We start from the raw sequence: 26,379 nt of genomic DNA on the forward strand, positions 1-26,379 counted from the left end.
CAGGTATGTTGTAACAGCAGAATGCTTGTGTGACGCTTCAGTGTGAGCAAGTTTGTCCTGTCATTGCGAGGAGCCTCGGGGAAAACTGCACACAGCCGGTAAGTACAGCCTCCTGTGAGTCTGTTTTGAATGCATTTCCAGTTATATTTCCATGTCAAAGGCAGGTGAGACAAATAAAGAGATTTTAAACGTCCTTTGTTGCAGCTGTTACATTTATCTGTGAGATCTAGACACCTAAACAGAACAGTCACATATCAGGATTTTCTGTTGGTGGTATTATCTGGTCTTACCTGCGTCTGCAATCAACAGAGAGGATGTTACAAAAAATGTAACATACTTTTTTTTTTAAATTACAATTATTTCCTAATTTATACTTAAAAAAAATCAAAATCATATTTTTAAATTTTAAAATATGGTTATTGTTGTTATTGACTGTAAAGCACGTTATGGTTTGCGGTATTAGGATGCCAAATTATATTGATTTGTCAGTGTAGTGTGCCAGGTTAGTGTTCCAGCTCTAATTTGGGTACAAAAACATGATTTTTTTTTTAATTCCTAAAAAGTAAGAGTGTAGTTTAACCTTTTTGACAGTTTTCTAAAGTATTTGTGTGACATGTGTTCTAATATTTTTTTAAGGAAGAAAGAAGTTGAGTAGTTTTGTTTCATACACCTACATTTTTACTTAGGTTTTTTGTTCATTTTGTGCATGCTTTTATTTTAGTTAATGTAACTTCTACAGTTTTGTGGCATGCTGGATATCAGCTTTTGGCCCAAAGCTTGATGGCGATCCATTCCTGCTGTAGCATTGCTGGAAGCTGATGACAATTTGTGGGGTCCTGCTTGTCCACCTGCCATTTACATCCTGGCAGTAGATTCTTGATTGGCTTAAGATCAGGGGATAGGATCCAAAGTGTTAATTTGCTGATCTCTGTACAACTTAATTATCACATTTGGTTCTTAATGTGGTGCTTTATCATACAAAAAACTTTCAGGGCCTTTGGAAGAAGTTGGTCTTTGAGGATGTTTTTAGTATCATCAATTAATTTTCTGCTATACAAACTGTGATAAAGATGAATCACTGAAGCTGGGCCTCAGAGATTAGCACAAGTTATTTAAAAAAAGGATCAAAATTGTAAAATACTGACTTTTTGCATAATTTGGATTACTTGTGAAATACCATCATACGTTGAGTTTCTTTGAAACATTTTGAGTTATGAGCAATGCCAATATATAATAGTTGGTTCAGAAATGGAAAGGTGACATCTATTATGAAAAACTAACACAAAGAAATAAGATGTTTCCAAAGTAGGAAAAGGCCAATATTAAAAAATAAAAATCTTTCTGCATCAGTCACTGTGTTACATTTGGTTTTGCAACTAGTCTAAAAACCCTAAAAGTGTTGCCTGACTTTAACCAGTAATCATAAAGTCTTTATTAAGAAAGGAAGAAATGCAGAAACAATTGTTTCATTATTGACAATTTGGTTCCAACTTCTCAGTTCTCGTCATAAACCTCTTTGACGTCATCTGCAAACTGAGCTTCTTTGTGTTTTCACCTGTTAGTCAGATCTTTAAAAATAAAGCCTCTTAAAGACATTAAAAGAAGCTTTTAAGAAACCAGTATTTATAGTCATCAGAATTTTCTGACACAAAGCATCGATCAGCTAGAATTAAACTAAAGCAATGACAGATTAAAGCAATGGGATTATAAAGCTTTTCCTAAAGGTCGGTTAGTGAAGTTAAGCTCTGTTTACACGGCTCGAAGTTCTAGTCCAGACAGCTCAAATAAAAAAAGGGAAGACTTGAACAGAAACCTCAAACTTCTCTTTTCTTTTTAACTTCAGCAAGAGCAGCTGTGAGACACAAAGAGTCACACAGTTTAAACTCATCGACACAGCTTTTATTAGTAAACAGTTAAATTATTTAGTAATTTTATATCTCATGCATGCACACTATAAAGTTCAAGAATACAGGAAGCATTTTTTACAAAGTAAATGTGAAAAATGTGCATATAGGAAGTCTATGCCCCGGCCCGCTACAAGACAACACAACGTATTATACAGTATAAAGCTTCAACAGGTGTAACACTGTGTTTTTGTGAACAGCATCCTCATTGAACCAAATCTGTGTTGTTTTAGACAATGGGCTTTTTGTCCAGTCTGATGGTCTCGTAGGTGTCAGTACTTTGGGTGGTCAGACCCTGCAGGATGCAAGCAGACAGACACACATACTGTGAAGTGGCACAAACTTGATGTGAAAGCTGCTCTAAAACGACACTGTTCATTTCCTGCACCGACTCTTAAGTGTGATTTTGTGACAGCCAGCGAGATGAATAAAAAAGAAAAACATCTACTGTGCAATGTGCTGTCACTTTTCCGTCATGTGCCATTTTAAATATGTTTTTAAGCATTAGAATGAGAAGTCTCACCGCATAGATGCCTCCCCCAGCGGGTTGTTTCTGTGTGAATGGAAATAAAGACATGATCAAGAGTGCGTTCAGGGGCAATTCTTTCAACTAAGTGTTGGACACGTGAAATAACTGGATGCTTCTTCGGGTACTGACTGGCATTTGGCAGTCTTTCTTTTTTTTTTTCATTTACTCTAAGATTTTGAGATACGAGTAATGTGCAAATCTAGACCCTTTTTACAGGAAGTGGGATCTGACACTGTTACTTGGTGCGAAAAAAACACTGATGGAAACTGTGACGACATACATAGAGTATAAATAATATAGGTCGGTGGTCAGCTTGCTTACAGGAAATTATAAAAAAGGGTTGGTGTTTAAGCTGAACTATGATGTTACAGAGAAAAAACAGCTTTGATACGCTAAAAAACCCCTTTTCTATACACACTTGTGTTTAGATTAAATTCCCCATTTCTTTATAATTTTACGCAATAACACAGATTTAATTTTACCTCTGGGTAACTGCCAGATGAGCTGCTGGACGGACGCATCTGTCAAAAAAGAAATAAGAAAGCATGTGATTGGGTGACTCCCATTGTAGTTTATTAATCATGTGAAATGTTGAAGAGGATGTAAAATGATTCTAGATAATTGACTCAAAAGAATGCTCGTACACTATTACAAGGAACCACAAGTTTTAAAAAAGTTATCTAAAGAAATTGGGGAAGTTTTATAAGAGTTGCTATACTTTTTCCAGCCTAACATAAAGAGCAACTTTAAACAAATTGCTGCATTAAAGTGCATTTCCTTCACGCACTGTCTAGAAGGAAGAAGTAACAGCTGTACACTTTCTACAGTCCATCATGGCGATCTGTGTGTGTGGTTCCTGTTTGCCTTACCCTCAGTCTGCAGTACAGCACGGTGAGGATGATGCCATATAGGATGAGAATACCATCCAGGATAAAACATATATCCATGCCTTCAATGCTGTCTGTACACACATAACACATACTTAGTCGCGATCCTCGACACAGCCAGAAGAAAGATGTTAAGAGACACTAACTCCGTGTCATCCCTTTTCAATGCCACAGGTATCTCAAAAGTACTCCTACTAGAGCAGGATCAAAAAGAGAGCAATGAGTGCTCTTACCAGGTGAGCTGAAGATAAGATGGTTGATCTGCTTTGTTTTTCCCCTTGTAGGGTGTCAGCGAGATGTCTTATACTCACAGAGATGAGAAGCAGCGAACAGGAAGTCAGTGGCTCTCTGTCCGTTTTGAAGCTATGAAACCACACGCCTACCACACTGCCATCCCCCAACTTGACAGAAGTTCCTCTAAAAGTCTTGTGAAAAACTGGTGAAAATTGTTCACGTCCAAAGGCCCAAATCGGCTTTGGGTAACAGCATTCAAGAACAAATTCTTATTAAAGCAAACCAAAATGATCAAATGCAGATATTAATTTTCTTCAACCACATTAAAAAGAGAAGTCTCAGCTCCTTTTGCTTCTTAGCTTCAGTCACATGTTTCACTTTACAGACTAAAGTTCCCCATGCTGCAAGTTAAGAAACAAGGAGACTTGTAAGTAATAAATGGTTTAATAATGGAAAAAGCCTAGCACACTATACAAGCTACAGTTACCAAAAAGAACAAAATACAACACAGATCTACAATTTTTTTTTTACATTCTGAAAATTGCATCATCATAACTTAGGCACCGTAAAAATGATAGAAAACAACTTATTATAAAAAGGATTTGGAGCCCAAAATAAATCTATGCATGCATTCTTTTGTTCGTTTGTTTTTTTTGTTAGTTTTTTTACAAAAATCAGATGAAATATCGAACAAATCGGACCTGGTTTTTGTTTGTTTCATTTTTCAGAAATGTGAAGGACTTTTTAAAATCGCATTTGACAAAAACAGTCAGCCTGCTTTTGTCTGTTTCTGTGGCTCAGCATGTGGGGTGGAAACATCGGGTTAAGTATCAGGACCTGCAGACGAAGGGGTGGGGGAGTCAGAGTCTGCTGCTCCTGCACATCTGGAAACTAAGGCTGAGGAAAGGTCATAGGCAGCATGTTCACTGTGCCCGTTTCAGCTCGTGGCACAAGGCGAGGCGGTGATAAGCTACTGCTGCAGAGGAGCTGCAGAGAGGAGTTACAATCACATGTCTGGTTTGGGATTCTTGTAGATATGCATGTAAGAAAAAACAAACAAACATTAAACCACAATAAGCTAGCTCATAGTTAAACTACAGCTGCCACATCTGGATTCATTTAATTGTGTAAGAAGTGTGAGACTGACTACATTTACACCTGGTATTACACTGTATTATTTCGCTTCCAATATTAATAATCAGGGCGTTTTCCGATGGACTGAAGTTTTATGACAGATGAGCGCCTGCACACAGTGACTCAAAATGCTGTTATCTGATTATTAGGGTGGCTTAGAGTTAAGTGTGCAGGCGGAACTTCTTCCGCAGAATCTAAATATACCCTCAATAATGCAGCAACTCTGTCAGTATCTGTTAAGGAAACTCTTGAAACATGGTCGCACAAACAGTTAACTAGAATTTAGCACAGAGTATGCTTTTTCCCCCAGTCAGTCACAGAAAAGCTGCAGATTTTATCACTTAAAATGCAAAGATTTTACCAGCATTTCAACATATCGGACGCACAGATTGCATTTGCATTAAAGAGTGAGGCTGGTAATACTCTTGTTTTTCATATTGTCAAATAAAAGCCATAAAAAGACCAAAAATACCCCCAGTCAATTATTAACACCCCCCCCCCCAAAAAAAAAAGAAAAAGAAAAAAGAAAACATGCTTTGTATGGGTACTGAGACCCTGATTTAATTTACTGGTCTATCCAAAAACTACACCCAGAACACCAATGTACTACGTGATGTGTTTTTTTTTTCTCTAAAGCACAGCTAATACATCAGGTTAATATCCACTAATACACATATTTCAGTATCAGCATACACGTTGCTCTGATACGAGCTGATATCAAGACGTTTTTAGTTTGCCCATTGGAGAGACTGACTAGCAGACAGAACATAAAGCGCGAGTATAACTTACTAAAGAATCTAAGTAATATTCTGAAAATATGAACCATTATGTGATATTAGAAATGTTTTACTCTGTAAAGAGTGGCATCGACCTGTTACTGGCTCCAGTTTTTCCATTGCTGTGCAATTTATTTTTCCACTCACGCCATCCTGCTGCCAAAAATACTCAATTGTATCTAAAAGTAACCAGCTATAAATGGCACTGAGTAAATCCACTTACTACTTAGGCATGAGTAACATTTCCAAAAACATAGTATCCATGAGTTAAAAAATAATAATAACAGCATAATGCACGTATGAGTTGTTCTTAGGAAGTAGCAGCAATGAATAGATTCCAAGTAATGACACTCGAGACGAGTGCACTGTTGGTCTTTTTGCTGGATTTGTTGACAGTATGAAAAATTCAGAACATCGTCAAGCTCACACTTTAAGATCCTCACGCAAGTAATGTTCAGAATCTCAGTTAATACCAGGTGAAAATGTCATTTTTATTCTGTAACACGTCCTGCTAAAACTGTGACATCAATAGTAAAAGTACCAGTGTTAAATGAACTAAAGCTGCATATTTAAACAATCATGAACATACAGTTTGGAGTTGCAGTGAGTTAGGAATGTACTTCCATTTTGCTTAATAGTCACATAAATTTAAAAAAAAAAAAAAAAAAGGACATACTGGCCCTTCAAGGCCACAAGAGAGAACATGTTAACTCACTGCACAAAATGCTACATTCTGAAAGTTAAAAAGTCACTCCTCTAACATATATATGTAAAAAAACAACAACAGTCCTGCTTATGTTAAACACAACCACTGACAGGGGACCAGAGGGCAGTGGTACATCAGCGTTGCAGTCAGAGCTGAAATCCAGTTGGACTGATTTTAAGACACAAATAAGAGGAAGTGACACATGTGATGTAATCCCCTTCCTCTGGTGTTTACGTGTTGAGTCAGCACAGTAAACTAGTCCAGTGGTTACAGCAAAAGAAGAGGCAAAAGGAGGAAAAGTCCCCGTTTAGAGGAAGAAAGAACTTTACAGTGTGCCGTAAAGACATTGTCAAGACAAGAAAAGGTCAAGGCATCTGTTTACTTCCAGGGTTTGAACAATCGTTGAGCTGATCACAGTCTGACGCAAAGCATCTGTGATGATCACAAAACAGGAAGGATGAGGCCCGCAGAGATGTTCCTCTCTGAATGGTTTGTTTGTTGATGAGAGGGGAAATGATTGGGCCAGAATAGACCACATGGCCTCCGCATGTCCCACCGCATCAGTGATCCAGGAGGAGTTAGCACGAGGGGAGAGGAAAGTGTAGGAAAAAGAAGACGTTTTACTGGACGCCTTTACACCGAGGTCTCAGACTGCAGCCTCATGACGAACTTGTGGCTCTTTGGGTCGATGAACTCCTCCCCGAGTCGCAGGAAGGGGAGCGGCGTCACCGTGACAACAAGGGAGAAGTCCAGGCGTCGCAGGGAGAAGACCAAACCCTGACGCAGGGCTGAGGTCACCGGCTCCTCGCTCACCAGAGTCCACTGGCGCCCCCTACCGTTCTGCTGCTGGTACTGCATGGTGGGGCCGGCGGTGAGGTAACGCTCCAGGAAAGCCTGAAAAGGAGGATGTTGGAGTTTAATCACCAAGGAAACACCAGCTGTCTTAGTGCTGAAGTGCCGTGCCCAAGTACACTCATGAAGCACTTAACTACATTTACATCACTAATGATGCGGCTTTGAAGATCATTTCATCGATCTACACTGTCCGCTAAAACAAGTAAAAGAAATACTATCCTACAATAATTCTGCCTTTCTGTAGTGGCAAAGATCCCCTTATTGTGTTGTATTTATTTTATATTTAATTAAAGTGGCTCTGTCCTACAGTGGTAACATATTTGGCTAACACTAGATCCCTGGCATCTCCTCTCGAGACCGAAAGGAAGCACAAATCCCTTGGACGGGCCATGTTGGGATGGAAGGAGCATCCATACCAGATCAAATATGCACATTGATCCAGTGTGTTGACCTCTTGTGAATAAGACAGCAACTGATAGAAGCTGTTTTGTTTTTTTTAAATAAAAGAAAGTGTCCCAAAAAGAGAGAGTATTCAGGAGTAAAGGTAGGTACATCTGCACTCAATGAGGGACTGTTTGGGTTTAAATAGCAAAAAATAAATTAAAAAAACATCCTTATGGTAAATAATATAGAAGGGTTTTGATAATCAATAGAAAGTATCTGTACACACAGGACAAGACTGAAAACAGTATCAAGTGGCTGCTATCATCAGGGACTTAGGCGCCTCCGAGTTAGAGATGTATTCGATTCTCTAGTAGAAAATTCTGCTAAGAAACAGCCATCAATACTCAAACATGTTTAAAAACAAAACAAACAAATATTTTAATATCAATTAGGCTGTTTGCTGTATTGGAACTATTGACGACTCACCTTGGGTGTCATGTTGTGCGTGATGCAGAACTGAAGGTGTGTGAGGATGCTCTCCATACTGTGGAAGGCCTGCTGCCGTGTGGTTCTCAGGTACTTCTGCATGGCCCGGGCCATCGGGGCAAAGATGGCTTGGGCTGCCTCTCGAGGATCCATTACCTCTCTGGGGTGTTTGGGAGATGAGGTTGCCTCTTCCTCTTGGAGGCGCTTGATATGCGTGAAGGCCTCTTCCACCGCCACCACCAACCTATTAGAGTAAAAGAGAACTGTGGTGACATACCCAACAGATCAAAGATGAAAAACCGAAAAGTTCTGCGGGTGATAAATGGCCCTCGAGGCCGACGAGGAACGTGGAGTGTATCTGACCTGGCCTTCCGTTTGCGGATCCTTCGGTCCATCTCTGCCTCCTCGTAGTAATACTCGTTGTGGGAGTTGTCTCTCCGTCTAGCAGCAGCTGCTATCATGGCCCGGGACTGGCCTGTGGAGTTATTGGTGGGGTTTTCTGTAAGACCGAAGGAGGGAGTATTGGACTGCACATTAGAACTCAGACAGGTAGTTTAAGGAGTTCTTTATGTTTCCCGTTCTTGCTGTAAAGCCACCTGCTTCTGACATAGACCAACAAACGGCAACGAAAATTAAAGAAAAAACGATTTACTACTGGATTAAAGACAGACGTCAGAGCCAGGACGAAACTATATTTACCATCCAGAGAGTAAACTTTGAAGCCTGTCATCTTCTTGGACAGGATGGACTTGGGCAGGTTGAGGAGAGCTGGGTTATAGACGGGGAAGTCGCTGTAATAACGGTCCAAAACCCAGACAGCTGCCCGCTGGATGCTAAAACACAGTATCTGTCGTCAGTGTCACAGTAAGTACAGGTCAAACAACAGCTGCTGACTGCACAACGGACAGGCTGCAGTTAATACAGACGTAAATGTAAACTATATCTCAGCACCTCCCTCACATTTCTGCCTTTGATGGTGATCTCGTTTAATGTCACACCTCAACTATTACTTTAAAATAAGATACACTGATGTTTGGACAGTAAAATACTTCAAAGTAAAATGCATCCCCTCACATCCCCCAAACTGTTTTTTGGTGTAGTTTAATATTTACCTAGGTTTTGTGAAACTTCCGCTTTAAAGTTAATAGATTTATTGTTGTTGAAACTAAGAAATGTTTCAACAACAATAAATACATGCAATATGCTAAGAAATATATGCACATTTTTACCCAGTCCATTGGGATAATCAGAATAATTGAGCATATATTATATTTCCATTAAACAGTTCTTGACCACCAGAATCACCAAAACCATGGAGTCCCTGCCAGTGTCACGCTTTTTTTATATTTCACTGAAATCTTACTAAAGTTACTTAAAATAATGCCCGTGTACACGATGTAGGTGTGACTGCTGGGGATGGATTACATCCTTGAATCATCAAAAAAGGAAAAATGAAATCAGATTTAAGTTGTGATGTCTCTGCATGCTGCTCACGTTTAAAAAAAAAAAATAATGGCCTGATGGAGATATGCATGCACGCACACTTCCCCTTCAGTTTGTTTCCAAAAAACAATCTGTGTGTGATTGATTTTGACAACTTAAAAATACATTTTTCCCGCTCTAGGATGTGGTTTCAGAGCACAGGCAGAGAAAAAAGCTTGTAAAGCTTCTCAAATACAAGCGTGAACACACCCAAGTATCAACTTTCAGACATTTTAAACCCACTTAAGACAACTTTGTATTGATTTGCAGTGACTCTTTCCTTTGTAAAGACAAAGGACCCAATCCATACCAGCAAAAATCACTCCATAGAGTAACTGAGACCCTGCATCCTCATGTAAGGACATAGCATTTAGCTTTTCTGCAGCTTATACTTCATGCTGCTGAGCACAGGCCTGTCTGTGGTACATTGCGAATAAGAGTTTGGGACTCATGAGGTTAATCTTCTGCCTCTCAGCAGGTTTATCGTATTTTGTTACTAGAAGGCAACCAAGTAACAAACAACAATTCTGTAAAGATATTAATTAAATGCCATGGCTGGTGTCACAAACCTGAGGTGGCCCACGTTGTAGAACTTGCTGGCACCATCTGTGCTCCGCACCACCTTAAGGCAGAAGGCTGGCTGAAGGTGTCGGACTTCCAGCAGCACCAGAGCCAGGTACTGGATGAAGAGCAGAGCATCCACCAGCGAGGCAGCATACTCCACAATCCCCCTATAGTCCCGTTCTCTGGGCTCCAACACACGCACGCCGTAGAACAACCAGTACGACGCCACAAACAGGAACACCAGCACCATCAGGAGGCAGCGGAAGACAAAAAAGCGCGGGAGGGTGGCGCGGGGAGGGCGGAGGAACAGAGCCCAGGAGGAGATGAGCAAGACCAAGAGCTTGAAGGCCAGGGAGACGTAGAGGCCCTCGCAGGGCGTGCCGCAAGGCTCGAGGGCGTCACGCCACAAGACCTGCGGCAGGATGAGGAAGGCTAATGGCGTGACCAGAGCAAAGAAGCTCAGGCAGCCTCCCAACGCCGGACCCACAAAACGCTTGCACTCCAGTGGAGTTGACTCCTCCAAATCTTTGGTGACGCGGGTCAGGTCCTCGTTTGAGATGCTGTGCTCTGAGGTGCCAGTGACCACAGTGGTGGTCTCTCCCCAGTTGTCATCCTGCACAACAAAGAAAACAATTAGTCATTTTAATCTCTATGCTGAGTAATATATTAAGTTCACCCCCAGCTTTGACTTAAGTTGCACCTCTTCAAGAGGCTAAGAATGCTGGGATTGTATGTGTGAACAGGAGTTGCTCAGCCATACCTAAGAAAAGGAGGGTGTGAGACAAAATCTGAAGCTGCTTATCCTACATATATGAACACAAGATGTTTACATGAAAGGGTTGGTTGGAAGGCAGAGTAAGCACAAATGAACAGTTCTTGCTTTTTTAAAAATCTTTTTTGAGCAGCTAAAAAGCCCTCAACTTAAAATTAGAAGCTAAGGGCTCAAGCCCTGAACATCTTTGTCCCAAGAGCGATTGCAGGTTGGTTAAGCTTTAATGCAAGTGCCCCTTTACTATTTTAAGAATGACTCTTCACTTCATCTGAGAACAAATACGTCCCCTCGGGCTCCTTAATGAAAGCACGTCTCTGCACTTTAAATAGTGAAGTCAGATTATTTTAAAGTCAGCACCTGCTCTCTCCTCGCTAACTGACGAGGCAGAAAAGGACTGAAACGATATGATTAACAGCTCTAAGAAAACACACTTGAGCTGTTGAAAGAATCTGAGAGACCACTTTGAATGGATAACAAAGGAAAACTGATGGGGAATTCAGCAACAGCTTTTTGACCTGAATAAAGTAGAGAGGTCAAAGTTTTGGTTTAAAGGACTATTTGTAGTTCAGCTGAGTGTTTGACTTTAATTAAACATAATATTTTAGCATGTACAGCTCCAGGGTAATCTGAGCCTATTAACTTTGTCAATGTTAGTGACATGCAGCTAAAGGACCGAAAGTCACTAACATTTTTTGAACAAATTGTAGATTTAAGAAACATTGGTGGGATAAGATATGCACAATTTTAACCATTAATTAGAATAATGACTTGTGATTAAATGAGGTCAAAGATGACGATGCATGAACAAAAAGAAAGCAGAAAACACTGTAACTGACCCTGTCATCTCCGCGGGTCGACTCTGCATCGAGAAGCGGCTCTCCGGGTGTTTGGATGGTGACCGATTTGTCTCCACGACTGCTGCTGTCTCGGCTCTTGGAGCGGTGACGGTCCCGCCGATCCCTGAAGACAAAGAAATTATGTATCATATCATAAAGGGCTACATTAGTCACAGACGCATCGAATGATGTGATGATGTTACACCATGACACAATCTGCTATTAGTTATCCAATTTTTATTTATTGTCTTAGCAGATTGTCTGTCAAAGTTGCTGTGGTGAATCTTTGTGATAGAAGAACACACAGTTGTGGTCAGAAGTTTACATACACTCATCGTGGGCATGAATGTCATGGTAATTTTGGGCTTTTAAAGGGTTTTTTAAATGTTATTTTTCCAGGCTGGAATCATTATACAACAAACATCTTTAGTGGCTTAAGAAAACAATTTATTTTAGACTTTTGTGCTAATCCACACAAACTCAAATATACACACACACCTCACTAATATTTGGTTAAATGTCCCTTAGCAAGCTCGACCTCAACCAGACACTTTTGATAGCCATTAACCAGAATTAAGCTTCTGCCATAATTCTGGTTTGTTATTTGACCACTCGTCTTGACAAAACTGATCAAGTTCAATTAAATTGGTTGTTTTTTCCTTCTTTTTTTTTTTTTTTTTGCATGGACCCAGTTTTTAAGCTTAATCAGATCCAGATGTCCAGATGTGTCCAAGTTTCAACCCTCTAGCTGTTGATTTAATGTGAAGTTTAAGATTTTATAAGTAGCCTTCCTTGTTCGTAATTCCACTTTGTATTATACAGGGTGGGCCATTTATATGGATACACCGTAATAACATGGGAATGGTTGGTGATATTAAAGTCCTGTTTGTGGCACATTAGTATATGTGAGGGGGCAAACTCCTCAAGATGGGTGGTGACCATGGTGGGCATTTACAAGTCGGCCATCTTGGATACAACTTTTGTTTTTCCAATAGGAAGAGGGCCATGTGACACATCAAGCTTATTGGTAATGTCACAAGAAAAACAATGGTGACAACCATTCCCATTTTATTACGGTGTATCCATATAAATGGCCCACCCTGTATATCAGCACCACTGACAGCAAAACAGCCACAGAGCATGATGCTACCACCACCATGCGTGACATTTGGTACAGTGTTCTTAGGTTTGAAAGCCTCACCTTTAATCCTCCAAAAGTACCTTTTGTCATTGAGGCCAAATAGAAATGTTTCAGCCTCCATCTTATCTGATCATGTCCATAGCCTTGTGGTCAGATGCAGATTTCAGTCAAGCTTCACTGTGGACAGTGATGCTGGTGGTCCAGCAGTTTCTAGTTCATGTCAAGCTTGGGCCCTGGTGGTTCCTGGGTTGTTTCTGAACATCCTGACCAATTTCCTCTTATCTGAGGGGGGACCGTTTTGGATCTTTTTGGATCAAAGTCGTGACACATGTGAATAAGTTATACTTACGTACAATTATTTGAACGGATGATCTTGGGATTGTTTAGAAATGGCTACAAGGGATCTTCCCAACTTATGCAAGTCTGGGTTTCCCCATTCTTTTGAGCAGTGGTGTCAAACAATTCCTCTTTATGCTGGCAAAAAGAAAACAGTTGCCCACAATCATGATCAGCAATGAGAGGTTAATAGGCCTTGGTCTTGTCGAGTTAAAAGACACTGTAGAAGCTTCAGCACCACTTGTTAAAAGATTTAAGTCAGCGTATGTTTATATCCGAGCCCGTATTTATACTTTTGACCCTGCGAGAAATACATAAACTCCAAAATAAATTCAAACTTGTGCATCCAGCAACTTATTAAAGACACATGCTGTACTTTGGTGCCACCCAGGGGAAAAAAAAACAGTTCAAAGAAAAAGTTGAAAGCCCCAAATTACTGTGACCTTCATGATGAGTGTATGAAACTTTTGACCACAACTGTAACTTTTTAAAATTCCTCGTAAACAAAGAAATGGGTCTTACATTCCTCGGTATAGTCACTAATTGAATTATGTCTGTTTTCCTCTCATTTAAAAACAGTCAGAATGATTAATTGCCTCATAGCTTTTTTTTCCCCTCTTTACCCAGTGAACAGTGGTGTTTTTCTAAAGCATAACAAAACGATACTGCCAGAAAGGAAATTAAAAGCATTGCCATCGCTCACCACCTCCAATTTATCAACTGAGATTGGAGCTTAAAAAATTTGAAGTTTAATCAAGCAAACAGACGTTCGCACAGATTCAGCGAAAATGCTTCCTTAAGGTTTCCCTGGATAACATGTATAAAAGCAGCCCAGGGGTCACTCAGCTTCTTTGAGTGGTTAATCAGCAAACTGTTTTCTTAGTTCACTGTAGCGACTCTGATGGATGTGTTTAGAATTAAAGCCGTCTTCCTGGCTCTATATGAGGTTATGTATGAGTAAGTATACTTTATAATTCCTATTTTCAATATAGATGTATGATGTGTGAGTGTTCAGTATTAAAATATGTGCCACTATGTCTCCTAGTGTGGATCTCAGCATGTGGTTTTCATCCACAGCATCTGTAAAGCTTTTGAGCTGCATACCAGACACCCTACTGTTACTGACGACTTCTTATAGGGAGAATTTGGTTATGAAACCTCACAAGTCACTACCTGTTACAAAGTGATAAAACATTTGATGATTAATTATCCTTTCAGATGGCTAGTGTTGGTCTGGAGTTTAGAAACCACATACACATCAGGTACAAACCTGTATATAAACTCAAAACCTTTAAAAACTGTTATTTTCTAACTAATATAAGTGCCACAATCGCTGATTTATGAGGCAGCAGCTGCAGATTTTGGTTCACTGCTGAGTTTCAGTGACTGGGGAGTCTCCTTCAGAAAAAGATTTTAGACTTAACTGTATTTTCATGACTTTTACAGCTTTTCCTACACATTCATTCATTCTGGCAGATTGATGCGATTTCGTTATCTTTATCAATAGCATTTTGTTATCATGTTGAAAAACTGAGACATCATGTTGCACTTATTTTCCCTACACCGTAGATCCCTGATCTACACTCTTGGACTGACTACTGCTGCAGTTGCATAAATATTTGATAAAAAAAATACAAATACAGAAATACAGTTGTTGTTGCTGTCATTCTAATTATGTTGTGTAAATCACAATATGTATTTGAAGATCCAATATTTAAACCAACCAATATTCGAATCAGTCCAAACAACAGACCAGAAACAAATACATGAAGTTATGAGCCTGAGTGTGCCTACTTGAATGGGTCTTACCCACCTGTGCTTTCGGGAGCTTCGGGAATGGGAGGACTTGTATGAGTAGCCCGAGTACTGCGACTCGTTGTCCATGTCTCGGGTCGGCGGTGAGCGGGCTTTACGAGCCCCGCCTCCTCCCGCCGTGCCGCGCTGCTCGCCGACGCCTCCCAGTTGGTTTTTGCGCTCGGAGATGGACTTGGTGGAGAGAGCCAGGGGCAGTTTGAGTAGGTCAACCTTACTCCTGAGGGAATCTATCTTGGAGGCCGATGAGGGGGGAGCAAGAGAAGGGAGGATGGGAGGGCAGGGGAGGCTAAAACGATGAGATGATGAGGAAGGAATAGGGGTGGGAGAGGATGATGGGCAGGAGAGTTGCAACAGGGGAGAGCCGAGGTTGCTGAGATCTGAAAGAGAAGGACAAAAAGAGAGCGCTGGTTAAAACTCAGCATCGCATGTAGCCATTTCTCTGCCTGAGCTACTATTTGTGCTCCTAAGTTGCACAGTTTAACTGAACTGACAACACACTAAAAATACACCGCAGGCTTCATATTTATCTTTTCCTTTTTCCTGCCTGAGCTTCCTGCCTTGTGCTCCTAACAGCAGTCACACCAGACCATCTAGATGGTACAAAACAAGGTCCCCGGTGTCACTTCTAAACTTGGGCAAAAGCTGCTTTTCATAATACGCATCACGGCCTTGGAACAATTTACAAGATAAAGATCATTTTGGAAACACTGGCTTTATATCAGGCATTGAAAAGCATAGCACATTTCAAAATGCTGTCTGAGGAATGCGCCTGAAGCCTAACTTTAGAAAGAAGTAACAACGCAGACGTCTGCGAACACATGGAAGGTTAAAATCATAAGCCCCTTTCAGACGTCAACTCCTTTCCACTAGTCTGAGGGCGTCTGCATGCTTCATTTGCATGTCTTAATGTGCACCCTGGTCATTTTCCATTAAAATCACTACGGCAGTCATACAAGGTCTGACCTATAAGCCATCATTAACTGACAGGCACACACAGGAATATGGGCATCCTTCTTTGTGGGCTGCACAGGTAACTAAACGGCACAAAACAGAAAAAAACATAAGTTTTTGTTTTGTTTTGTTTTTTTTAAAGGGAGGTCACCAACTCTCTTAATCTCACACTTAAGAGAAAGCCTCAAAACTCCTCCCTTTTTAAAGTAAAGTAAAATGACCCTTTAAGAGTCCATTTATGTGGTTTATACCCACATCCACTATAAAACACATTAACCTTCTAAACTGAGGCTTCGGTTTCACTTCAAGCGCTTTCATCGCTTCCAGGTCTCAGCTGAGGTTAATCATCACACGACTATATCTCCTCTCTCCAAGCAGCGAGCATTAGCCACAGTTAGCTGTGTCACAATGGCAGCCATATTGGATTACTGTGTTTTCACTAAACTTGTTTGCCCTCTCCCTTCCTCTCTCGCCGTCTCACATTCCGTCCCTCACGCCCCTCGTTCCCCGGGAAACGGGGCCTCTCCGCTGCCATGGTAATGAATGAGGGTGTTCAGCTGTAGGGGGATTGGAGGCTGACAGTTACTGTGGAAACCTGACCTCACACCGCCCTCTGACACACTGTCTGTCCACGCGGGAGGGGAAAAAAAAAAAATCACCAAAATAAAAGTATCGGCGTGATGGATGTTTGGCTGTCACATGGTAGTTAATCGATAAAGGGAGGGCGTGGCTCACTGGCTTTGATTGGCCCTCTTTGGGAAATGGAGAGGGAGGCTAGCTGCTATCAATGCCGGACAGATTCCACTTAAAGATGCTTTTATGCCCCATCAAGACCATTGAGTTTAAAATCCACTTCCCTTCATCCAAGTCCTGCATGAAATCCAATCTCTCTGTCAAAGTTTATCCACATTTTCACCATCTCTTTTTGCATCATTATTATCATCATCATTATTATTATCATCATTAGTAGTAGTAGTAGTAGTAGCAGCAGCAGTATTATCATCATCATTATTACACGGTAAAGTGTCAGTTCATCCACTGTCTGCAACAAGCCCTCCAACTTAAGTCATCTTTCTTCTCATTGGTTGTTCCTCACAAACAAAGGGTTTGAATAATAGGTCGGGTGGGGCATCAATGTTCCACTCTGACATCATAAAGACTGAAAGAGAGTCTTTTAGAGCCTTTGGAGCACCCAAGCCTTTATTCCAAGTGAAACTGCATGTGTGTCTTTTAGCTTAGGCATTTGGTTATAGAAAGCAAAAGACTAATGGTATGTGACAAATGCACGAGTGTCAGAGCGTGATATTAATGATAAAGAGATGCCATACGTTTACTTTCATAGTGCGCATGAGACAAGCCCAGACATGTGTTACAGCAAGAGGCAGCCTCCAATAATAATTTAGTAACAGGGAGTCCCTTCAACAACCTCAAACAAAAATTACAGCACTTTGCAAAATATGCGAGAAAGCTGTTCCCGCTAAAGGTGGAAACACTACACTTGTTTCAACACTTGTGGTAAAAAAGACACCACCAAGCTATGACGCCATGCGAGGAGGAGATACTAGGAGCTGATGATATGCTTGGAAAAAGTAAACAACGGAGACTCCATCGGGGATCGCCAGAGCACTGCTAGTTGTCTGTATGACAGGGAGATGGATGGAAATTATGGGTGCAGTTACATGATGGAAATGCAGGGCTTCAAGCAACTCCTGATAAAGCTATACCCAGATCCCAGGTAGAAAATATTTTTCAGTGTTATGTGAAAATATTGTGAGTCTAAGTTAAGGTTAAGCTACTTTAATTATTAGTAGTAGTATTATTAAAATGTTAAGCATTTGTTTTATATTTTTACTTAAAACTTCCATGGAAAACGCTACTTAGGTTACTTTTAATGCTTAGATTTAACTTTGCCACTATCAGTGCATATATAGTGCAGTGCTATAATCCTGCTGCTAGCATCTTGTTTCTATAGAGTCACACTTCAAATTCGATAGTGTGTCATCAGGAGTTACTGACAGTTTCTTTGTGTTGTAGTAATAAAGAAATAGTGCTTCCTGCAGGCTGCAATCACTGATAAAACACTGTTCACTATATCTTTTTAATAGATACATTTTTCCCAAATTTCCTTGAAATATAAATGATATTGTGACAATATCACCCACTCCTGGCAGCAAGTCTGTTCCATTTCCCTGGAACCAGGGCTTTTCTAATAATCTTGAAGATCATCAGTGGCTGAAACAAGAGCAGCACACAGACTTTAGACTGCCCCTGGTTGTGCACAGCTATAACATGCAAACAACAGTTTACCAAGCTCTGCGTATGATCAGCGCACAACCAGGCCAGTCCCCTCATAGGGATTATTCACACATGCGCTGATCTCAGTTTCTGAAAGTTTCTTCCTGTTTAAAATAAACACCACTTACCACCAGCATAAATATGATAGCAAATAATGAAAAATTCAATAGCTCAACGTTATGAGAAACCTCCCCTTATCCGGAATCACTAACTTTTAGCAGACCAGAGAAGATTTTGGACCCTTGCAGCCATGTGCAAAACCTCAACAGCATGCTTATTCCAAAACCACAAAACTCCAATGACTAACAGCTGCTTTCTGGTGCATCATGATCGGCTTTTATCTTCAGCTTTAGCAGAGGAATTAGCAGAATGGTGCTGTGCTTTTAGGCCAAATAAAGTGCTTAAAAGCTGTGTTTCATGCGACCCCTACAACAGACAGGAGTCTGCATTCTGAATGTCACGCGAAGCAAGAGGATTCTTATTTTAGATCAAGTTAAACCGAAGTTCTTTTTAACATGCCATTCGGGGACAGACAGAGGAGCAGATATGGGTAGAGCTTCTCAGCAAAATAATACGAGGACAATAAGTGGAGAGGACTCAGAGATTCCCAGACAAGCCAAATACTCTACACAGGCAAGAGACACAAATCTAAAGTGTTTAATCTAATGGCTGTAGAAGCTTAGCCGGTATTTGCTCTCCCAGACAGAGAAACGCTGGCCAAAATAACAATCGGAAATCATCACTGGCCATAATGCTCGCCCCACCAACGCACATAAATAACAATTAAGCAATTATAATGATGCTGCGGTCTGCCTTTCCAAGCAACGACAAAGGAAAATGAAGGAGTAACGTCTTATTTCAGCAGCATATTTACTCCTCTATATCTGAAACTAACAGCAGAGAGACAGAAGAAAATGGCTCAGCTTTTTGAACGCATGAGTGATAAAAAGGAAACAAAAGCATTACTCAGATTAGTGCTCTTTATAATATGTGTCAAAATCAAAGCCCACAACCTAGCCATTTGTCAATTTTAATCCAACTCACAAATTATTTTAGATTCTCAAGAAAGTTTGGCCTGTGGTCTGCACCGCCCTGTGCTCATGGCAAACTAACCCTCCACTGCATCGGCAATCTGACAAGCCTGCAAACAATGAACGTGACAAGACTACATAATCCATGTCTAACTGAGTGTTAACAGACGCCTACCATGAAACAATTTGTTTTCAAAGAACATATTTCCCATTTGAACATATACAGCAGCAAAGATGTGAAGTCATACATACTGCAAACAGGTATGCAGCTAAAGCAAAACATGTTTCTTCTTTCAGTCCTGATCTCAAAGTGTTGAAGCTGCAGAGTTTGCTGCAAGCTTCATTTTTGTTTCGTGCCAGGAGGCTGCTCTCTATGGTACAGGTAGACTAGGTGATCAAAGAGCTTTTGCCTCCATTTTCTTCTTTTTTTCTTAAATTAGCTTCCTGCACAAATATTGAGCTGTCGTGTTCGGGCCTGTGACACAGGCAATGCCAGAGCTGAGGAGCTGACGACGCACTCTGTGCAAGACTGAAACAAAAGACTGGTTTTATGCTTTGACATTAGAGCTTAACAAGATTTTATTAAATGCCCCAACTTCAAGCTTGTGGAACAGGTTGTTATAAGTTGGCTGAAGGAAAGCCTTCTTTGTGGAGTTAGTTTGCTTAACTACATTTTATAAAGATTAATGATCTTATTTTCTTCTGGTAATTTAATTAAAGCACGTCTATAAACTGTATCCTGTATATCTGGCCCTTGGTATAATTCCCATTTTGCAGCACAGCCCTTAGCAAACCCTCCTTGGATGCTCTTGCCATACATAAAATGCTGCTGACATAAATGTGTGCTTTTGCTTGCACGTAAAGACAAATGTTGTGAAGAGTGTCACGGTTATATGTATCCAAAAGCCTTAGAGAGCAATTAAAAGGCCAAGCATAGGAGTCTAAATTCCCCCTAGAGACGTATGGAGATGCAACACAAACACGTTGGACAAAGGCAACGAGAAAAGACATTCAAACATAATATTTATCACCTTAATATGTTGACATTTCCTCCCATTGTGGGCGGAGTGGTGACAGTTGCATGAAAGGGGGAAAAACAAAAAAGATTTATCATCAGCAGAGCGTGAAAGCACTCAGGTAATATTGACATATTCTCAAAGAGGTAAGATAATTAAATGAAAGTATTACTATTTAACACAGCGAATATTCATTGTGAACGTTAAGACTTGATTTCAAGTTACAAGTCAATGAAAGATGGACTTAAGAGGTCATGAGAAATTTCGTGCCTGATGATGGCATCTTAATGAAAGACAACAAATAATTCAAAAGGCATTTAACTAACTAACGTCTCAGAAATTAGGATAGCCAAGTTAGCTGGAGAAACCTACCGGCTACATCTAAAACATGGATCTTAGGATTTGATATGAAAGTTTAATTTAGATTAAACAGAAGATAAACTTTCAAAAACATGTAGCAGATGATTTAACTGGTAATTATGGTTCTTGTGAAACCCTCTGAATCAACGACATGTAGAATACACAGACAAGCAGAGCTCACTGTTCACAAAAGCCCTCCGGCTAAATACACACATTTGCTCACACACCTAGCAAACATAGCAGGGTAATGTTTGTAATTAAGTTCCTGCATTTTCTGTTTCCTGCCAAGTGTCCTTCTATTCCAGTCACTCACATCATGGCACAATGACTTTTTACCCTTAACCACAACATTTATGACAACATACACTGAAACCAAGACTGTGCAACAATGAAAAACATTAGCATGATAACACTTACTATGGTGTATCGATAAACATTTGGTATTCTCCAAAGAATGAAAGACTGCATTCACAATCATAATCACTGCTGCAAACTACTGAACTGGGTATAGTCTATCTGACCTTTAAAAATCAGTATTTAAGTAGCAAAGCTGTAAAGGGAACTTCAGAATCTCAAAATGTGAACTGTCACAGAAGCTGCACACAGAGGCTGTGAAGGACTGAACTTAATATTTGGGGATGTTTTAGAGTTTTGCTGAGTTTTACATGCACAGGCACATAAACACGGGGTTAATGTTTCTCAACTCTTCAACTTTGCATTTCCCAAACAAGTGAGCACTGACGCACTGTTTGACTCCACCGTTTGCTCAGCTGTGATGCTACTTTGCTGCAGCTTTTGCAATTAGGATAAGCTATGTGATCATGCGTTATCTAAATTACTCTCCAAACATGTCCTTCTGCTTTATGTTCTTTAAAAAAAAGTTTTGACAGTATCCAAGTAAACATGAGCAATAATGTTAAATTTGTGACTGGACGATATCTGCCGACTGGTAAGGAGACTAGAGCTCTCTGAAGCATTTTACCTGTTCTAAATAACGTAACATAAATTGACTTGTACAGTATAAATAACTGCTGGATGATGTAAAACTTGGATAAATTGGTGGATCCCTAGCAGCACTGCATTCTGGGTTTTTGGGGCTCCTGTCAATTTAAAAAAAAAAAAAGAAAAAAAAAGGCCTTTTTTCAGCTTCAGTGAATGATTTCTCTGTACGAAGACTGGAGTCGAGTGTAAAATTAACTCTGTTTGAAACGCTGACATCATCTTTCAGCATTTGACCTTTGAGGTAGATAAAGCAGTTTCTTGTAAACATTACATTCAGCCTGTTATACGTATAATGAGAGACATATGCTTCAAAAAAGTAAAGCGCACAGGGCCGTCTCTGCAAGTAAGGCCTGCAAAAGGCCCGTCTTCTCTAAAGAAAGTATGAAAAGAAAGTTGCAAATATTACATCACTTTCAAGTGGCTTAAAGCACTAAGCTACCAGAAAATTTTGATATGAGTAAATCTAGATTGCACATGGTCTGCTGACCTTTACAGTCTGAAATAATCCTGTTGCCATACCTGCCTGTGTGCTGGCCTGATAGTGAGAATATGACTGAACACTTGATCTACAAAGGTGTGGTCCGGTACTAAGATGGATAAGGTTTCCTATTCATCCCACCGTCCTCTATGACCTACTTCATGGACTTCAAGAGGATTCTCGCCTTCCATCTTTAATCAGCAGCATTAGTATTAAAAAAAAAAGAAAACCACACACCCACAGTGTAAAAGTACATCTGAGCACAAATCTGTTCAGTAAAGCAATAACAACCTACCACTGGTTCTAGTTTTTGATTAGCACCTTACACAAAAGGTTCGTTTCTTTTCATCCAGCTAAGCCATTGTTCCTCCTGACATTGTTAACCAAATACCGGTATGACTTTTTCCATATAGTCTTACGCAAAAAGAGTCAAATTTCTAAAAAATAAAAAAGCTCTGACCGATTTCACCAGGGTTGTCCACTGCAAGCCAGTCCAGAAACCTGTGTGTGTGTGTGTGTGTGTGTGTGTGTGGTCTAAGATTAAACAGTTATGATGCTGGGCTTCAGGCCTACTAGAGCCACGGCTCAAAGGTTTTATGGCTCAGGCCAAAGGGAGTGTAAAGTCATTTAATATGCGCCATCAACTGAGAGCAAAGACAACAGCTTCCTCTGAAAACAGAAGACAAACACATTCAAGCCTGAGTGAAGAAACCAAATCTCATATGCACACAACACAGCCTCCACACAGGGTCCCAATCCTCAACAGCTAAAATCGACTTCATTATTTTTTTTATTGTGGAATTTATTGTACCAACTCCTTTTGTTTTCAATTTAAATCAATCTGGTTTATGACTCAGTGCATCCAAAATCAATTAATGTAGCTCAAAGCAACAACGCTCCTGAGTCAAATCCATAGTTTAAACATCTTTGGCTTGCAGTTTGGATTTCATATGCATTTCTTCATGCATCATTTAAAGTAACTATACAGCTTAAAACAGTGCAGACGTTCATAGAAGACCATTTTGGTTATGCTCATCAATAAAAATGATTCCAACAATGAAATCAAACCATTAACAGTGCAATTATTTTGCTGCAAGCGTGCAGATCTAGTCACACGGTAATCAAAACAAGCACATGGAAGATTTTACAGCTACCTTCCCCATGGCAAAAAGAAATCGAGCTGCCGTCAAAAAGTTTGGAGCTGCTTGCACTGTGACGGCAGCTGTCAGGGCGGAAAAGCAAGCCGGGACACCTCTGAAGTGACCAGCTCCGCTCCATAGCCATTTTAGGCCAGATATAGTCCACCAACTGTGAAAATAAGCATGCACACGCCCAGGGTCCAACAGGGGAAGAGGCTCATCAGTGTAACAAGGGCCACACACACACACACACACACAGACAGAACAGAGACCGCCACCCACATCAGTAAAACCAGTGAACAACAAGACAACTGCTTCTGTCCAGGTCTGCACACACGGCGAGCAAATGGGAGCAGGTGTGCGCGTGTGTGCGAGTGAGAAAATCTAATAGGGTGTGTTTGAATCAACAGGCCTGTCTTCTGACTCTGTATAGATTTGTCTTCATATCCAAACAAAAGTACTGCAGAGACAGGAAGCGGCTGAGATGATTCATGAGTCATGACTATGGCGAGTCTAACAACAGCAGCCAACTATGTGTTACTGATAAGTCAGAGCATCATTATTTTCTTTGTTTGGGTTATAAAACGTCAGGAGTTGCTTGAAAAAGTCCAAAAATGCAGAGGCGTGTCATAATTCACTGTCAGAGACTATAAAAACAGCAGAAGTTCAAATGTGGCGATCAGACTGGAGTCAGAAACTATTGCATTTTTTAAGGCAGTCAAAAAGAGCTGTATGAGTCAAACAGAGATGCATTTATTTTGAATAAGAAAACACTCGTATTCCCTTCAGGAAACACTTTCTGAGCACTGAAATCTTTTCATGATGACAATATTAATGTAGATATTGCGGCAATTTCTTAATTAAGACTTAATTTGTGAGTCACCTGACAAACATCAATTTGACTCCTTGTTTAAGTGCTTTAAACATCCAAAATTATGTTTTATCACAAGACATTTGGAAGCTTTTTTGTGCATTTTTTCAACCTGAAGCAACCACATTGACTTAAAAAGAAAACAAAATGTGATTCCATGTGATTAAACACAAATATGACATGATAGAAACCTTCTACCATGTCTGTTTCCTGAAAATACATGCACAATTCTCTCTGCACTCACATTACTAGTTGTCATGCTTCTCTTATACTTTAATTGAACCAAAGTAGAAGGCACACCGCAGGGGGTCAGAGGACAAGCTGTATTCTCTGTGTTTGTGTGGACAGACCCTTTAAGCAGAAAGCCAGGCTGTCTGAAGAGCTGAAATGGTAAATTAGTCAATTTACAGATGAAAAGGGCCAATGGACAATTTGAATTGTTAAGTAAAACCTCAGTTTATTTCTAAAGGAGTAAAGTCTAACATTTTCTGCTTTTCAAGAAAGAAAACTAACGTTTTCTCCATCAGCTTCTTGAATATGGAAGGTCTTGGTGTTTTTCTCTGTTTGATAATATTGTAGTATTTGGGTTTAAGACTCCTGGTCAGACCAAACATGTTTCTACATAAAATACTGGAGTTTTTATTTTAACTAACAATAAGGGGAGAAATCTAGTTGATTTTTGCCAGCATTTCTTAATACTTCAGATTTCCTAAATTAATGGGCACCAATACTTCTACAATGAACCAGCTGTGCTTCATATTTCTTAATCTCTGTGGTATCACTGTGTAAAATTCCTTCTTCAGTCCATTTCCACTGAGCCCCTGCTATGTTTACGACCCGTTTTATCACTAAAACATCCCCACTGGAAGCAGTTTACAGCCATTCTGTGGTATTTTTTAAAGCCTGGTGATAGCATTGTGTAGTTTTATCTCGCAAAAGCAGGACTCAAATCTTAGAAATTAGAAGTTGAAGGGCGAACAGACGTTTCAAGCACTGGATCTGTGCGTAATCAGGGCCTGTTTCGGCTGCAGCAACGTTATCCTGTTTCACTTTGAATTACAGCCTGTGTTTAGACATTTTAGCACCGTGCTGCAGGCTACGGCAGCGTGGCTCAAGAGTCGAGCTGCGTTCATTAATATTTCAACAATATTCCACATGCACAAAGAGCCACCAAAGGCTAACTTACTGCGAAGAACCGGGCGAGTATAAAGAGTTGTGCGACCTACAAGATGAAAAAGGAGGGTGTTGGAGAAAGGCAGGACAATGGGAGACTCCCAGGCCCCACCGGTGGCGTCCTGATGCCAAATGATCCCAACGCCCGCTCCCTTTCTTTCCCCTTTCCTTTTCCAAATGGGACGCCCTCGCAGTAAAATGAATGGACGCACTGAAATTCCCACCAGCCCTTCGCCGAGGACAAAATTCAAACCCTCCGGCCTGCAGTCACACTGGACGCGCTCTTTGCTTCCAGGCGCATCACTCTCAGTCTCCTTTTTTACGCTTCTGTTCACATTAATAAAGGCAACTATTCCTCCCACGTTTAAAATCGATCCAGGGAGCTACGTGGCCTCCGTGGGGTCAACAATAGCGCCGACGAGGGTCCTAAACTTCCCTTCGGATTTAAAAAAAAAAAAAGGGCGACCATCGCGTCCTCTCGACTATTGTTTGGGGAAACCGGAGATCTCCGGCGCCCCGAAGCCTCCCAGCTCCCCTCTCCGCGTTACAACAGCGCGCAAGCATCCACAGCACCACTTCCAACATTTTAACACATTTCCGCAAAGAAATACTACTTACTTATTCCGGATCGTCCATTCAGGTATTTTCTTACTTTCCACTCTCCTTCCACTCAGCCGTAGCACCGTGCGCCCCGCCTCCGCTTCACTCTGGCCCCTCCTCTGTTCCCCCCCTGGGGGACCAGGCCCGTGAGAGAGTGTGGTTCAGCCACGGCGCATCTATCACCGCGCTGATGTCTCTGAGAGTGTGCGCTCGATGAGAGGGACCGGGACAGAGTAATGTGGCTCTTAAAACAGAGAGGCGGTTTATGGAGCTGCTGACGGGAACAGTCCTCTAAAAGCGCCATCATCATTAGATGCTTTCAAACCTCCTGACCTCCGTGCAGCTAAGAAGATGGTTACGAATCCAGACATGCAGCACGAACAGGTTTTAATATGTCGTATAGTTTAGAGGTAAGAAGAAAACATTTTTTGTATTATACCACGGATTTGTACAACATGGATAATGTATATTAATAAATGGTTGGACTCTAGCAAAGACCTGGCACATGTCCTTGCCAGTTGATCCATTTTCACTGAAGCCTCGTCAGAAATGGAAGGGTGGCTATCAAGAAGCCATTCTTTAAAAAGGGAAACAGGGAGGAAATGTTGAGGTATGCCAAATG

At 40.7% G+C, this 26,379-nt stretch overlaps 1 protein-coding gene across 1 annotated transcript; it reads right to left on the bottom strand.

The window, feature by feature from the left end:
• Nucleotides 1-3,979: 3,979 nt before the first annotated feature.
• On the bottom strand, nt 3,980-25,511 carry LOC146687308 (vang-like protein 2). Its single transcript, XM_085438638.1, has 8 exons — nt 25,171-25,511; nt 14,840-15,218; nt 11,550-11,673; nt 9,947-10,554; nt 8,595-8,728; nt 8,259-8,394; nt 7,896-8,139; nt 3,980-7,064 (listed from the first exon to the last, which is right to left on the bottom strand). Exons 2-8 carry the CDS (start codon nt 14,908-14,910, stop codon nt 6,804-6,806), a joined length of 1,578 nt encoding a protein of 525 aa, XP_085294764.1. The 5' UTR covers nt 14,911-15,218; nt 25,171-25,511; the 3' UTR covers nt 3,980-6,803.
• Between the last annotated feature and the right edge of the window lie 868 nt (nt 25,512-26,379).

This window comes from Copadichromis virginalis, linkage group LG18 (genome assembly GCF_057382275.1).
Source record: "Copadichromis virginalis isolate Kocher_CV1m ecotype Utaka linkage group LG18, C_Virginalis_male_GT1.1, whole genome shotgun sequence".
Taxonomy (NCBI): domain Eukaryota; kingdom Metazoa; phylum Chordata; class Actinopteri; order Cichliformes; family Cichlidae; genus Copadichromis; species Copadichromis virginalis.